The sequence below is a fragment of the Mastomys coucha genome, unplaced genomic scaffold (genome assembly GCF_008632895.1).
Source record: "Mastomys coucha isolate ucsf_1 unplaced genomic scaffold, UCSF_Mcou_1 pScaffold6, whole genome shotgun sequence".
Lineage (NCBI taxonomy): Eukaryota > Metazoa > Chordata > Mammalia > Rodentia > Muridae > Mastomys > Mastomys coucha.
The window spans coordinates 38,791,001-38,807,786 of NW_022196912.1; the positions used below are offsets into that span (position 1 = coordinate 38,791,001).

Genomic DNA, 16,786 nt, shown 5'->3' on the forward strand with positions numbered 1-16,786 from the left:
AGGCTGGCCTCAAACAGAGATCTGTCTGCCTCTGCATCTTGAGTTCCAGGACTAAAGGTGTGGGCCACTACACCTGACCCCAAGATATAACATTACTATTAGAGAAAACTCTGAGACAAATTTACTTTTCAGGGGTAGAAGATCATTGGTGTGGTTATATTTTAAGTTATGTGTGTATTCATTTTAGCTATTATTCTTGGCATATAGGTCATTTGATAGATTTAAACTTAATATTTTTAAATGTTATATGAAAAATATTTAACTTAAATTCTTTATTCCATTCATTGCTGTCTTTCTTTAAAATTTAGGGGATACTCCATTTTACGCAGATTCACTTGTAGGAACCTACAGCAAAATTATGGATCATAAAAATTCACTGTGTTTTCCTGAAGATACGGAAATTTCTAAACATGCGAAGAATCTCATATGTGCCTTCTTAACAGACAGGTAATAATACACACAGAGAGAAACCCTTTCTCTCTTAAAATTTGCAGAAGTGAAAACATGCTAACTTTGTATGTATGAGGTCAGCTTTTCTTGTTATCCTAGTTGCATTTAATTCTGGTTTAGTCCCTGACTCCTCACCTCTAGGCCTAGTGTTGGATTACCTTACGTCCTAACTATAATCTAATTTCTACCTCAAGTCCTCCTTTTGTCTCTAAAGATATATATGATTTAGTAAATGACTAAATTTGAAATATAAAATTTATGTCACTCATGTTATACCCTTTTGTGTAATAATCCATAATACTCTTGATTGTGTAACTTCTAAGAAGACAGCAGTTTCAATAGATAAATACTTGACAGTGTACAATATTAAAAACTATTTAAAATTAGGTGTGGTGGTGCACATCTTTAATCCCAGCACTCTGGAAGCAGAGGCAGTTAGATCTCTGAGTATGAGGCCAGCCTGGTCTACAGAGTGAGTTCCAGGACAGCCAGACCTACACAGTAACACTGTGTCTCAACCCACCCCTCAAAAAAAGAACTATTTGTTTAATATGGAAGTACGTTTTACTTTCTCTTTAATTTGCATTTGTATAAAAACAAATCTGTTCTGGAAATTTCTGTGATCTTAAGAAAAACCAAATGAATGAACAAAGGTGTGAAAGCTGCCTTAGATTGAGGCAGCTCTTTGATTATTATTATTTTATTTTTATTTTTTGGCTTCTCTAATCATTTGTTAAAAAGAACTGTAAATTTTGGTAGTTATATGGTTGATGAACAACAAATGTTGATAAAATCAAATATAACCAAAATGATGTTTGCTGAGGTTAGTGAGAATTTCATTAAATTAGGAGTACAAGCTGGGAACTCACTAGAGACATATTAGGTGATTTCTATTTCCATCTAGTTTTCAGGGATGCTCATGGTAGTTAAAAAATGAAGTTCTCGGTATTTTTCCTTTTATTCAGAGTGATGATTTTTAAAGATTGATTTATTTAATGTATATGAGTACACGGTAGCTGTCTTCAGACACACCAGAAGAGGGCATCGGATTCCATTACAGATGGTTGTGAGCCACCATGTGGTTCCTGGGAATTGAACTCAGGACCTGGAAGATCAGTCAATGCTTTTTATAGCTGAGCTATCTCTCCAGCCCTAGAATGATGATTTTAATATGAATGGAGAGAGCTTCTAGTAATAAATGTGGATAGTTTAAACTTCATATAAGTGTTCCTTTTTTTTTAAAATTAAGATTTATTTATTATATATACAGTGTTCTGCCTGCATATATGCCTGCATGTGAGAAGAGGGTACCAGATCTCATTATAGATGGTTGTGAGCCACCTTGTGGTTTCTGGGAATTGAATTCAGGACCTCTGGAAGAGCAGTCAATGCTTTCAACCTCTGAACTATCTCTTTAGCACATATGGATTTTTTTTTTTAATAAGAGGAAAGATATTTTTAAATGGTACTTCTATGAGAGCAGTCTGAGTAATGTTTTTCCCAAAGTTCTCCTGGTCCTAGGGCAAGGGGTGATGTAATTTGGCATGTGCAGAGCGAGTTTTTTACCTGGAAGCTTTATGTACTTTTGATTGATACCAGATTGCTAATGGAAGTAGAGTTTGTTTCTCATATAGTTTACTGTGCCCTACACATCATTATGCTTTTTTAATCTGTCCAAAGATCAGACACTTCAAAAGTGACTGACATAGCTTATATTTGAGAAATATTTAAGCTGAAACTTTTAATAAAAATATTTAAAATTACAATCCTTGCTTTGGTGAAAATGCTAAAAATTAATATTATTTTTCACAATATAATCTTTAACTGCATTACTTAGGGAGGTACGACTCGGAAGAAATGGGGTAGAAGAAATCAAACAGCATCCCTTCTTTAAGAATGATCAGTGGAATTGGGATAACATAAGAGAGAGTAAGTCAATCTATGTGTTTCCATTTCATCACATTTTGGATCTTATAAACTGATTTCCTCTTCAGAAATAGTAGACATGTTTGATGGAGTGTGTGATAACTCAGTTTGAAATCTAGAGATTTTCTTTTCCTGTGGTAAAATTTGTAAGTAAATTGATCCTCATTGTTATAGTAAAGTAGTGGGCCTTTTAAAAGCAACATTTCCCAATTCTTTGTAATAAACATTATTCATTTCTTAATTGGTAGTTTTGTTGATCTCAGTAATAGAATATGATCCTTTAACCTGAGAACTTAAGTTGATAAGTTAGTAGTTATTTGTTGAGACCATTCTATGATAATACATAGTAATTTACTTTATGTGTATATGATGTTGATTCATTTTAAGAGTAAGAAATATTCCTGCTTTAAAAATGTAGAAAACTAAGATCCTCTAAAATATGTGAATGTTATTGCTATGTGTAGTTTTTAGCCCTTAGAGGAATTTAATAGACTTGCCTTGTTTGATATATTAATCCATATTTAAAGCTGGTCTAGTATGGTAATAAATTACTTATAATGTTTTAATTCTATGACATGTCAAATAGAAGATATGTTGCTAGATTTTTGTATAAAATATGATATCTCATGAAAATTAGTTTATTTTGGCTATGAGTGAAATCATATTTTCTTTCCTCACAGCGGCAGCTCCAGTGGTACCTGAGCTCAGCAGTGACATAGACAGCAGCAACTTTGATGACATTGAGGATGACAAAGGCGATGTAGAGACCTTCCCGATTCCTAAAGCTTTTGTGGGAAATCAGCTGCCTTTTATAGGATTTACCTACTTTAGAGAAAATTTGTATGTGATTTGTTCGTTAAATTTTATTGTTACAGCATAGCCTAGTTGTCAAGTTTTTTCCTAATGGACTATCTAATCTCCTTTTAGTTTTATGTCATCACTTGATGTTTGAATGTTACATTTTATTCATTTACAAATGATTGAAAGGCACTGTCCTATATTCTTTTGAAGATATGCATTAAGAACAAATACTTGACTTTGATGGAGATTATTATCTCATGAAGAATATAAGAGAATCACAGAATTATAAAGAAAGGTAGAATGTGATTTGCCTTTAAACAGATTATCACAGTGGATGTTCTTCTGAGGGATTTTTGACTGGTAAGCAAGGAAAAGCCACTGCAAACTGTTAAATATTGGAATCAAGTATTATAAATAATTTGAGAAACTTCTTGGTACACTCACTTGTAATGATAAGAGTGACCGACCAGCTGTCCCAATTTCTCCAGGTTTGGGTGTTTCCTAGTATGAGATAACAAAACCAGGGACATCTCAGGCAAACGAAGTTGGATTAATTACCTTAAATTATAATATTCTAAAACTATTTTGAGTTCTGAGTAAAATAAGGGTATTGGACTGGAGAGATATCTCAGTGGTTAAGATCCCTGGTTGCCCTTCTGGGGGACCCAGGTTTGATTTCCAGCACCCACATGACATCTCACCATCATCTGTAATTCCAGTCCCAGGAGATCCGAAGCACTCTTCTGGCCTCCATGGACAGCAGGCAGACATATGGTGCACAAACATTTAGGCAACAATTAACAATATGTGTTTTTTAAAAAATGTGTCAGGGATAAAGGAAACTTATCCATGTTTATAGATGGTGGGAAGGACAGAACTGAAAGAGAAATTGACAATAATATCAAAATGATGACTTAGGGGCTAAATAGATGGCTCAACAGATAAGGGCTTTGCTGCCAAGCTCACATGGTGAAAATAGAGAACCAACTCCCACAAATTGTCCTCTGACCTCTACCTGTATCTTCTGGTGTTTGTGTACATGAACACACACAATAACTTGAGTGTAAAAATTATCTAGTTTAGACTCTAGTCCTAACATAGTTTAGACTGATGCCTTCTGTGGAGAGGCAGAGAGGTGTGACTCTCCAGCAGCAGAGTTAGTGCTTCACTTAGAATGTTCAGGGTCTGAAAGTAGCTTGATTAATGTGATTAAATGGATTAAAGTATAATGAAAAGAATTTCTCCTTCCATCCTTCCAGGTTATTAAGTGACTCTCCACCCTGTAGAGAAAATGATGCAATACAAACAAGGAAAAGTGAAGTATGTATACATTTTTACTATGTTATTTATTTTAGTAACGTTCAAATACACCACTTTTTTTTTAAATTAACTTTTTTGTACAAGTGTTTTGCTTGTATTAATGTCTGTTCATCAAGTGCATGCAGTGTTGTGGAAGTCAGAAGGGAGGGTTGGAGCCCCTGGAACTGTAGTCACAGACAGTTCCAACAAGTGGATTTTGGGAACTGAATCTAGATCATCTGTAGACCAGCCAGTACTCTTAACTGCTAGACCATGTTTCCAGCCCCATCATACCATTGATTTTAAAAGTTCACTTGATACTCCTTTAAGAATCATGAGATACCATTCTCTGAGTATAAAATGCTGTGTGCAGCACAGATTTGAAGTAAATGACTTATGCAAATATGTGCTTTTAGCTTCATTCATTAGCAAGACTGATAGATTTATAATTAACTGTAATACCAGTTAGAAGACATGATCTTAGCGCAGTAAAAGAGTATAAGCACCAAAAGTAGGGAAGAGATTAAAATTCTGAGTTCCTGTATAAAGAACAATTTATCAAAGAATTAAAATATTTTGTGACCACATACAAAACTAAATCATAATGTAAATATTTCATCACATTTAATGAAAGGTAGAAAAGCCTGTTACATAATTTTGGAATGTCATACATTGTATGTCTTTTATAAGTACTTTTATGTGCCTTTTATATAAGACTTTTATAAAATATAACAAGCATTGAAATGTGTTCTTTACTTTCTTTTTTCTGAATAGGAAAGTCAGGAGGTACGTTATCAAATACACCGAAAAGGAGAAAAAGTCATGTTTTAATCTAGTCATAATCTGCTTCCCACTTGGAGTACCGCACCTATCCAAGAGACTTCCCATCCTTTTTCCTACCAAGTACCCTTTTATTATTTTTCTTATGAGTCTGTTGTTTAAAATATGAGTTATGCATTATTTTGTTTTTATTGATCAAGGACATGTATGTTCAGAATATTACAGCAACCAAACAACCAAAGTAGTACTTTCCTTGACTAGCTCATTAGCCTGTTTTTTCTTTAAAAAAAAATTATCTGGAAGGGGATAAAGATAGTTGACTTTATTTACTTAAATGCGTGTGAGTGAACATGCTTGGATGTGTTTATATGTACACACATTTATGGAGGCTAGTGGTCAGTATTTTCCTGAGCACTTTCCACTACCCTCCCCCACATACACCTTTTCTTTCTTTTTTTTTTTTTTTTGGAGAAAGTGTCTCAATTGGAACTCAAAGATTAAGTCAGATTGAGTGACCAGCAAGTGTCAGGGATCTGCCTGTCTCTGTCTCTGCCACATTTTCCACCAAACTCCCCCTCCCTCAGCACTACAGTTAGAGATTCACACTCCATGCTTTCATTTTTTGTTGTTGCTTTTGGTTGGTTGATTGGTTGGTTGGTGTTTTATTTGAAACGACTCACTTTGTAGGCTTGGCTGACCTGTAGCTTACCATGGAGTCCAGGTTGATTTCTACCTGCCTTAACCTCTCTTATGCTGGGAATTATCAAAACCTGACTTTATGTGTGTGTTACTTACTTCCTCATGCTTGTACAAGACGCATCTTACTGGCTGAGCCATCTCAATAGCTCTTAGCCTTTACTTGTTTGGGGGTAATAGAGGAGTTGTTTATTGTAGATGAATTTAATATCTAAGAAGCATACTCATTAGAACTTTGGCTTTGGTTTAATTGCTGCCTTGGCCTGAGAGCATTCAATCCTTTTGAATTTCAGTTATTCAAGTGGATATAGCACTACTACCATTGTTGTTGGTATTACTGTTGTTGTTGTTATGATGATGATGATGATGATGATGATGATGATGATGATGAGGAGGAGGAGGAGGAGGAGGAGGAGGAGGACTGGAACTCACTATGTAGAACAGGCTGGCCTTGATCTCCCAGAGAGATCCTCCTTCCTTTGCTTCCTGAGTGCTTTAATGGCATGTGATGCCACATCTAGAAGATACTGGTTTATGTATTTTCTTCCTATTAATGGGACAACACTTGTAAATTCATGCAGGTACACTCATACATTTAAAAGATACTAATAGTAATTTTTTTTAAAAAAAAGGAATATTTTAAATGATTTATTATTATTTAATAGTTTTTTTATCAATTTAATTTGCTTTAAAACATACCTAGTTAAAAACTAATGAAGAGGATTTGAAATGTAATTAGTTATAATTTACTCAAGATTCATTTAATCCTTCTTTATAGTAGTGTAGGGAATCAAAAATGAGTTTATTCCTGTAAATGTGTTTACATTTGTATGTGTACTATGACTGAGAGCAGGGGGCGAGGGAGCTTTCCCTCTGAGACACAGTAAGCAGGTACAAATCCTATGTTCTTAGAGAGGGGTCTAATAAGTGGTAACAGCAGAATACTATCATTGTTTTCTTGAAGCTTCTCATATAATTTCTTATTTTTTGACAGATTCAAAAAAAATTATATGCACTGGAGGAACACCTTAGCAGTGAGGTGCAAGCCAAGGAGGAGCTGGAACAGAAGTGCAAGTATGCTGTTGGGCAGTGCATTTTAAAACTGAAGCTTAAATACGGTCTTGAAAATGACAAGCACATATTAGTTATATAAGTACTTCCTCAATTAATAGACTGCTTTATTATAAATTAGTATTATTTTATTTACTGCTTCTTTCTAAAATTCTTTAGATCTATTAATACTCGCCTAGAGAAAACAGCAAAGGAGCTAGAAGAAGAGGTAAAAATTTTCTATACTTTATTAACATTTTTGTTAGTAAAAATCTTTGATACTCATTTAAAGTTCTCAGCTTGTCATGTAATTCATATTGGTAAAACTTATCTGTGTCATAGGTGAACAAAATGGAGATTACTATAAGGTGACTTCTGTTACCTAGGCTTTGTTTTATCAGTTTGAGTTAATTTAGTATGTGTAGGTATTTCAAGATTTAAAAATATATATAGATGATGGTATATATGTCTGAAAATGCTATAATGAAACCTTTACTTTGTATGTTAAAAGTTAATTTTAAAAAAATACTGCTTTTGTATGATAATGAAAGTGGCTGCTATGCTTTAAAAAGAAGTAATTCTTTTTGTAAAACATTTAATATTAGTAACATTTTAGATCCATGGGATTAAGTAGTAATGGTTTTTTAGTGAAAGTTCCAGAAATCTTGACTGTTAATATAATAAATTAAATTTGCAAATATGGAGAACATTATAATATTAATAAAACAGTGGCCTTTTAGGTCTCTTATGTGTTTGAGATTGCTGATATATTTTGATTAATTTCTCTGCATATTTTCTTTTATAATGATGTTAAGTGTTATTTCAGATTACGTTAAGAAAAAATGTAGAATCAACATTAAGACAGCTGGAAAGAGAAAAGGCCCTTCTTCAGCACAAAAATGCAGAATATCAACGGAAAGCTGATCATGAAGCCGACAAGAAACGAAATTTGGAAAATGATGGTTTGTGATATAAATTGTTTAAGAAGAAAAATATTGAATATATGTTATATTGACACTTGTAGCTAAAATGTTTTGTTTTATAGTTAACAGCTTAAAAGATCAACTTGAAGATCTGAAGAAAAGGAACCAGAGCTCTCAGATATCCACTGAGAAGGTCAATCAGCTCCAGAAACAAGTAGGTTGGTCTGTTTGGAAAGTGCTAAGTTTATCCAGGTCTGTCAATGTATGTGCTGCAAAGCCCTTAGCTCTTAGGGAGATGATGCTTGGGGAAATACTTTGAGTTTCTTATTTAATAGCTTGTAACAAGACAATAAATTGATGTATTTTCATTATATTATATCGGCAATTATCTGTTTGCTTTTGAATTGGATATCAGCTGGATGAAGCTAATGCTTTGCTGAGGACAGAGTCTGACACTGCAGCACGGTTAAGAAAAACCCAGGCAGAAAGTTCTAAACAAATTCAGCAGCTGGAATCTAACATTAGAGATCTACAAGATAAAAACTGCCTGCTTGAGACTGCCAAGTTAAAACTTGAAAAGGAATATATCAATCTTCAGTCAGCTCTAGAATCTGAAAGAAGGGACCGGACCCATGGATCAGAGATAATTAATGATTTACAAGGTATGAAAAACAGTGATTGATTTGATATTGATAATTCATAATTTTGAAATAACTTTAGATGACTAATGCATTTAGGGGCTTTTTTGTTTGGAGAGACTGTTGAGCTGTTTAAGAACACATATTGCTAAGAAGTTCAGTTCCTAGCACTTCCACCAGGAAGACCACAATTGCCTGTAACTCCAACTTCAGGGAACCCAATGCCCTCTTCTGGCCTCCTTTGACACTGTACTCACATGCATCAATCCATCCTCTCATACACACACACACACATAGACGGATAATTAAAATATAAATTATAAAATAAAATTAGAACATTACAAGTATGCTCATAAAATTTGTGAACAAAATATGTATTTTTAAGTAGTGTCATTTAGATTTAGGTTGTCTATTGAATTCTAGCTAAATTAACTTTAAAGTCCTGTTCTGACAGGTTATAAAACTCTTACAAATAACAACTCTAAAATATAAGATAGATAATTTTTAATTGAATACATTTTGAGTACATTGTTTTAAACAATGCTTTAACTTTTAGGTAGAATATCTGGGTTGGAAGAAGATTTGAAGACTGGCAAAGCCTTACTAGCAAAAGTAGAGCTTGAGAAGAGACAGCTGCAGGAGAAGCTCACTGACTTAGAGAAGGTAAGCATGGCATGCTGCACTTTGTGTAAGAAGAAAGCAGTGTGATCTTAGATGAGAGAAGTGACCAAAATCAGAGAACAATTAAATAGCTATTTACTAGGTAGAGTATTCCCATATGTACATGGACTCTTGTATTTAGACTTGACTATGCAAACAAGGACTATAACTAATACCATATAGACAGCCTTTGGTTTGCTGGACTACATGAAGGAAGGGATTCCGCGTATATAATGATAATGCTTTTTTAGAGACCCAGGAGAAATTAAGACTTTAAGATAAATATTTTATTCTTTGAGAATTTTATACAATATAGAAATATTCAAATTTTAACTGGGATATCTTAAAAATTAATGTAATATAAAATTAAAATATTTCTTGTGACAAAGTTTTTAATATTGTAGAGCTAGGGATTATTTTTAATTAATATTTTATTTTCATTTGCTTATTCATTGATGTAAATATTTAATGTTTTCTGTAATAGAAATGTCAGGATACAGTGTAGCCTTTAATAATATCACAGACCGATAAGTGGCCATGGTGACACAAACTTTTGATAGTCAGCTCTCAAGAGACAGGCAGGCGCATTTCTGAATTCAAGGCTAGTTGGGGGCTCCCTGGTAAGCTCCTGGCTTGACAAGCAAGTAATAATAAAGCCCTAGGTAATTTTATTGCATTGTATGCAAACAAAATGCTAGCTGTTTGGACATAGTATGCCTTTCAGGTGTAATAAATGAGCCCCTGACATGATTGATCAGAGAAGTGGGCTGGAAAAGAGGCACACTCTAGTTGGAGGATAGCCACTTGAACAAAACTGAGGATAGAGATCAGCATTGGTTAGCTTGCTTGTTCAGTCAGTATTTTGGAGTATGGTGTCTTGGTCAGCAACCTAGTCCTTTAAGGGTCAGATAATGAATACTCCAGGTTTGTTGACCATGTGGTCTGTGTTGCAAATGCTGGGGCACATGTAGAAAATGGACTGACTTCTGTTATCCAAGATTTTCAAACTTAAAATGTGTTTGGTTAGCCATGTAGCTTAGTGGTAAAATGCTTGCTTAGTATGTCCAAGACCCTGAGTTCAGTTTCAGCATCACAGAAAAATACCTACTATTTGGGCAGTTGGACATCTTGAGGGTTTTTTGTTGTTGTTTAATGTAGCTAGATTAAAAACATTACTTTTAAAATATCTAAAAAAAAAAAAAAATTAGTTACATAACAAATGCTATTTAATAAAGGCCTGGCTAGTCCTTGCTGGCTGAGTGGACAAAAGAGTAAAAAAAAAAAAAAAAAAAAAAAAAAAAAAAAAAAATACTTTTTGTTTGTTTGAGACAGAATCTCACTATGTAGGCAAGGCTGGCCTCAAACTTTCAGTCTGCCTACCTTTGCCTCCCAAGTGATGGCTATTAGCTACATTTGTAAATTTTCAGAAATAATGTTTTAGGAAGAGAGACCCTGTGTCTAAAGAATACCATTATCCTGCAGCTAGAGAGATGGTCCAGTAGTTAAGAGCATTTGTTCTTGAAGGGGACCCAGGTTTGATTCCCAGCAGTTACAAGGTGGCTTATAGCTACCTTTAACTCCAGTTCCAGGGGATCTATCACCCTCTTCTGACTTACTTATATGTGTACCAGGCACGAATATGGTATACATACATATACATGTACAGAGCAATACACGCACACACATTTAAAAAAAATAATTAAGAGAGGCTGAGAGATGGTGACAATAGCACTCTGGTCATTTAACTGAAATTAAACAGGCTCAATTCAGATCTCAAAGCAACAGTGTGAATGGGTGGTAAAGTCCAATTGTTACTGCTAAAAGAAGCTCAGATGAAGAAGGAAAGGAAAATACTGAACATTCTTAGACTATTTAAAAATCATTTTAAAAGGTTTTGAAATTCTGTTAATAGTTTTGGAAATGTCTCATAGGAAAAGAGCAACATGGAAATAGATATGACATATCAACTGAAAGTTATACAGCAGAGTTTAGAACAAGAAGAAGCTGAACACAAGACCACAAAGGCACGGCTAGCAGATAAAAATAAGATCTATGAATCCATTGAAGAAGCTAAATCAGAAGCCATGAAAGGTATGCATTATGAGGGGTATTCTAGGAACATTTTCCAAGAATCTAAATATTTATTTATATTGGCAAGTATTGGGAGCTGAAAGGAAGAAAATTACTAGGAAAATTTTATATACTTCTTTTTTTAACCTTTGATCCATTATAACAATTTCTAAATACGAAATTGTTCTACCATATTTTTAGGTTTGAAAGAAAGTAATATTTCAATGGTATTGGTGGTAAAAAGTGTGCAGTGTGACCCTCTTTATCTACTGATTTTTGGGATATATGTCCTTTGACATATATGTACTGTAGTGTGACATTTTACCAGCTGTGATACAAAATTATTAATAGTTATGTAAGACAGGGAGCTAGTAGCTAGTCCAGCTAGACTCAGAAGTAGCTCATTGAGTATTTTAGACTGACATACTAAAGATGCCAGTCAGGTTTTATTAAAGTCATGTCATACTAATAGATCCCAAAGTTAACTTCATATTTGAAATCACAGAAATAATCAGTACTTGAAAATTTATATGTCCATATCTTAAAACACTGGAACAGAAATTTTACTTCTTATTGAGGCATAATATTATGAATAGCTTAGCAAGAAAGCCTTTTACTCTTTAAGTATAATCAACCTTTAGCTTTTCTTATTTACAACCAATTTAGTTTAAAGTACTAACTCAGGATGATAAAAAATGAAACAAGGCATGAACAGTAGCATGTGACTTCAATCCCAGCACTCAAGAGGCAGATGCAGGTGGTTTCAGCTGGGGCTACACAGTGAGATCTGTCTCAGAACAAAACACAAAACAAAACAAAAGAGAAATGAAGCAGGAACTTTATTTAGAAAGTATAGTCTGAAGAGATTAAGCTGATAAACTGTATAGTTCCTTGAGAAATATTAATTCTCTTTCCCTAAAAGAGAATTAAATTGTTTTTGAGATGTAATTTATTTACAGTAAAGTATAAATAGTTTTGATGTTTGTGTTACTTATATAGCTACCACCAAAGCAAGCTGTAGAATATGTTTACCACCTCAGTAAGTTTTCAGTGCTTCTTTATATTCTCTGTACTAATATTATATGTTTTTTTTTAAATGAAATTTTTGTTTGTTAGTTTTGTTTTTTAAGACAGGGTTTCTCTGTGTAACCCTGGTTGTCCTAGAAATCTCTCTGTAGTTCAGGCTGGCCTTAAACTCAGAGAACTATCTGTCTCTGCTTCTCCAGTGCTGGGATTAAAGGCATGTGTCACCAGTACCCAGCGATATTTTTATTTATTTATTGAATAAGTGAATGCATTTACTTATTGCTTATTTTCCAGTCTGACAAAAATGAAACAATTCAATGTAATATAACTTTTATTCTTTCCAGTGGCTACTTGGAACACTAATATATGATATGTGATGACTTTCTAATATTTTACACATAAGCACACAACACTTAAATATTATAGATGTCATTCAAGCCTGGATCTAAAACTTGCTCTTTGTACTGCATGTTATCACCTCAGTAGACTAAGAACATGGCTTGAACAAGTAATTATTGCCAGTGTGACCTTGTCTGAGGTTTAAACTTTGCTGATATGTTGCTCTCTGTAAAGGGATACTGACAGTGATGTTAGGTTGTGAAATCAAGTGCAATTGTACATATTAAAATAATTAGAAATACTATCTACTAATTTGTGTACATTTTTAAAGACCCTTCATTAAGTATTTTCAGTTCTGTTCAGGGAGATGGTTTGATGGATAAAGTTTTTGCTGTGTATGGATGAGCCTGTGTAAAAGCCAGGCAAGCATGACAGCCACCTTATATGCCCTACACTCAGGAGACAAAGAGAGGAAGAAATCCCTGGGGCAGCTCATTAGCTAGACAACACCACTTTCACCCAGAGACCTTGCCTTGTTATATAAACTGGAGGGTAAACAAGACAAATATCTGACATCAACTTTAGGCCCCTCCACATATATGTAAAGGCATGTACACTTTAAAAAATAAAATAAAAAAAGGCCCTAAAAAATCATGAATTTAATTTTTACCTAATGAAACTTTTTGTAAATGATAGTTGGATGTTAAAGATTAAGTGTGAGAGAGCAGAGGGATCCTACGTAGATTTGAACTGAAATACTAATCAATTAACTAAAACTTACATTTAAAATTAAACTTACTTACTTAGGAATACACTTTGCTGATCACCTTCAGATGAAAAATGCTTTTATAGGGTTGTTTTTCTGATTGATAAGTTAGGTTTGTTGCAAATCATTTAGAAAAATGGAGGGAAGTATAACTGAAAAAAAGCAAAGTTTACCACAGCCCTACTAAGTAACCTAGTACAGCCCTACTAAATTACCTAGTAGATGTACTCCATTTTCTTTACCATTTTACTTATTTTTAAAAATCAAAACAACAGCACTGGAGAGATGGCTCAGCGGCTAAAAGCACTGACTGCTCTTCCAGAGGGCCTGAGTTCAATTCCCAGCAACCACATGGTGGCTCAAAGCCTTCTGTAATATTGTCAGATGCTCTCTTTTGGTGTGTATGAAGAGAGTGACAGTGTCCTCATATACATTAAATAAATAAATAAATAAATAAATAAATAAATAGATAAATAAATAAATAGTTTAAAAAAAACCTAAACCCCACAAAAAAAACCCAAAAAACAACCCCCCCCAAAAAACACTAAGCATTAATGAGCACTTAGTGGCTACCATATATCTGGCAGTATTTTTCTTTTTTACCCCATATTCAGGAGGTTAAATACTGTTAGTATCCTAGATGGAAGGAAATTAAGGACAGAGAAGTTAACTTACCTACATAAGTGGAAAGTCATGGAATCTGCCTGGAATGTTTTATTGAAAGATGTTGGCGCACACCTTTAATCCCAGCACTTGGGAGGCAGAGGCAGCGGATTTCTGAGTTTGAGGCCAGCCTGGTCTACAGAGTGAGTTTCAGGACAGCCAGGGCTACAGAGAAACCCTCTATAGAAAAACCAAAAAAAAAAAAAAGAAAAAAAAGAAAAAAGATGTTAGTGTCTTATAGAGACACAAAGACAGAATTATCTTTTCTCCATTAGAATAGATGTAATATCACAAGTAGTATGATACATTTTATACCCTGTAAATGTATAAATTTATAATATTTCAAATATATTTAAAGTGATAAAAATGTTTAGCTAGAAACGATATAAGATAGTACCACTCGTAATTAAATAAAATAAGATAGTACTCGTAATTAAAATGCAGTTCCAAGTTATAATTGTATCTAATTTTATTGTAATAGAAATGGAGAAGAAGCTGTTGGAAGAGAGGTCTCTAAAGCAGAAAGTAGAGAACCTACTCCTGGAAGCCGAGAAAAGATGTTCTATATTGGACTGTGACTTCAAACAGTCTCAGCAGAAACTAAATGAGCTGCTGAAGCAGAAAGATGTGCTAAATGAGGATGTAAGTGTGAATTATATTAAGTAAAAAATTAATGAGCCAATTATAAACTTGCTTTATTGGGGAGGTCTAATGGTAAATATTGTGATATTCTGTAGAATCTGTTGGCTTTTAATAGATTTGGTGATAGAGTAAATCAGTCATAATTGAAAATTTTTAAATTGCTTACACTTTAAAGACTAAATTTTATTTAAAAATATTGTCTATATTTTAGTGTGAAATGAATAAGAAAAACATCATTCTTGAAAAAAATAATTTACTTAAATGTCAAGTATACAATTTATGTTTTTTAGGTTAGAAATTTGACATTAAAAATAGAGCAGGAAACTCAGAAGCGTTGTCTCATGCAAAATGACCTGAAGATGCAGACCCAGCAAGTTAACACCCTAAAAATGTCAGAAAAGCAAATAAAACAAGAAAATAATCACCTTATGGAAATGAAAATGAACTTGGAAAAGCAAAATGCTGAACTTCGAAAGTAAGTTAATTGATTTAGTCAGTTTGATGGAGAGTTTCTGGGATTTTTGAGAGTGTGTGTGTGTGTGTGTGTGTGTGTGTGTGTGAGTGTTTTATTGGTGTTTATTTAAAATGAAAGCCAGGTCTGGTGATAATTTTTATAATGCCAGTACTTGGGAGGGTGAAACAATAAGATTTGAATTCCAGAGCCAGCTTATCTACCAAGATAAAATAAAATAAAATTGAAAATACAAGCACAAATTGCATTCACTATTGGATTAATGACATGATGTAACATGTAGCCTTAAGAAAAGCTTGCGCTCAGTGCTAAAGGAATCAGTTTTCTTTTATGTGTATTTTTTTGTTATTTTGTTGTTGTTACTGTGTATAAAGTCTCATTATGTAGCTGTGGCTGGCCACAACCTCCCAGGAATCTTTTTTTTCTCAGTCTCCCAGAGAACAAGGGTTATAGGTATACATTACCACACCTGGCTTGCAGTTTTTAGATTCTTGTTTTTGTTTTTGATGCATGGTCTCATGAAATTCTCCAGGCTGGGTTTGAACTCATGGTCTACCTGCCTCAGCCTCCCAGTTGCTGTGATTACAGGCTCTGCCATCAGGCCTGTCAGGGGTGAGAGCTTTAAAAGGCAATGATAAAGTTAGCACTAGTGTGAAAATGACTTGATTTCAGAGATTCTTACTTTCCGAAGTGGCTGGGTTAAAATGTATGTCTAAGTTACTAATGAAGATTTTCTGTGTTCACAGAGAGCGGCAGGATGCGGATGGGCAGATGAAGGAACTTCAAGACCAACTTGAAGCAGAGCAGTATTTCTCAGTAAGGGACTTTCTGCAGAACTAGGAGAATGGTTGTCTTTTAACTGACACAATTATTTATTTCACTTGATGTGTATTCATATTTTAGGTGTAGTCATGTAAGTATACGATGTGTATACCTGGTACCCTGCAAGTCAGAAGAGAGGAAGATACATAGCTTTTGTTTTCCTTGCTTGCTTTGGTTTTGGGTTTTTAAAACAACTTGCTGCCTGTCCTAGGCTGGCCTCCAATTTGCAAACTTTCTGCTTCCACATCCTGAGTGCTGGGATTATAGTACTTTACTACCACACCAGACAGATTTGGGTGGGATCTTACATGACTCATAAAAAGCAGTCAGGGATTGGGATGTAGCTCACTGGTAAAATACTTGTTGTAGGGAGAAGGTTCTGATTTTAATATGTAGTACCACAAAGTATAAAAGAAAAAGTACTGGGCAAAAAACTGTAGATTGTTTAATAGGAATCCTTTATCCTACTGGCTTAGTGGTGTGTGCCTATAGTTGCTACTACCATGCAGGCTAAGTTGGAGTAGGTGACTTGAGCCTACAACATTGAGTATAGTCTGGACATCAGAAAGGGAGACATTGTTTCAAATCAGCTGTTGTTGCTAGGACATAATTCTAAGCATATGCTTTTACCATCTTGTGAAGCTGTGTGAAGGCTTTTGGGGAGAATATTTTTTTGTTTTGTTTTTTAAGTAATTTATTTTATTTGTATTGATGTTTTGCCTGCCATATATGTCTGTGTGAGGGTGTTACTAGATACTAGAGT

General features: G+C 34.1%; 1 protein-coding gene across 4 annotated transcripts in view; it reads left to right on the top strand.

Moving 5' to 3' along the window:
• Rock2 (Rho associated coiled-coil containing protein kinase 2) overlaps window positions 1–16,786 on the top strand; it is an 89,629-nt gene that overhangs the window by 55,107 nt on the left and 17,736 nt on the right. For all 4 annotated transcript variants that reach the window (XM_031357018.1, XM_031357019.1, XM_031357020.1 and 1 more), the window contains exons 7-21: window positions 309–447; window positions 2,288–2,379; window positions 3,057–3,216; window positions 4,437–4,497; window positions 5,251–5,262; window positions 6,947–7,026; window positions 7,183–7,231; window positions 7,829–7,964; window positions 8,048–8,139; window positions 8,341–8,587; window positions 9,120–9,226; window positions 11,155–11,314; window positions 14,569–14,729; window positions 15,020–15,204; window positions 15,948–16,017. In XM_031357018.1, the coding sequence (XP_031212878.1) occupies window positions 309–447; window positions 2,288–2,379; window positions 3,057–3,216; window positions 4,437–4,497; window positions 5,251–5,262; window positions 6,947–7,026; window positions 7,183–7,231; window positions 7,829–7,964; window positions 8,048–8,139; window positions 8,341–8,587; window positions 9,120–9,226; window positions 11,155–11,314; window positions 14,569–14,729; window positions 15,020–15,204; window positions 15,948–16,017 (1,751 nt within the window). The remainder of the gene's footprint in view (window positions 1–308; window positions 448–2,287; window positions 2,380–3,056; window positions 3,217–4,436; window positions 4,498–5,250; window positions 5,263–6,946; window positions 7,027–7,182; window positions 7,232–7,828; window positions 7,965–8,047; window positions 8,140–8,340; window positions 8,588–9,119; window positions 9,227–11,154; window positions 11,315–14,568; window positions 14,730–15,019; window positions 15,205–15,947; window positions 16,018–16,786) is intronic.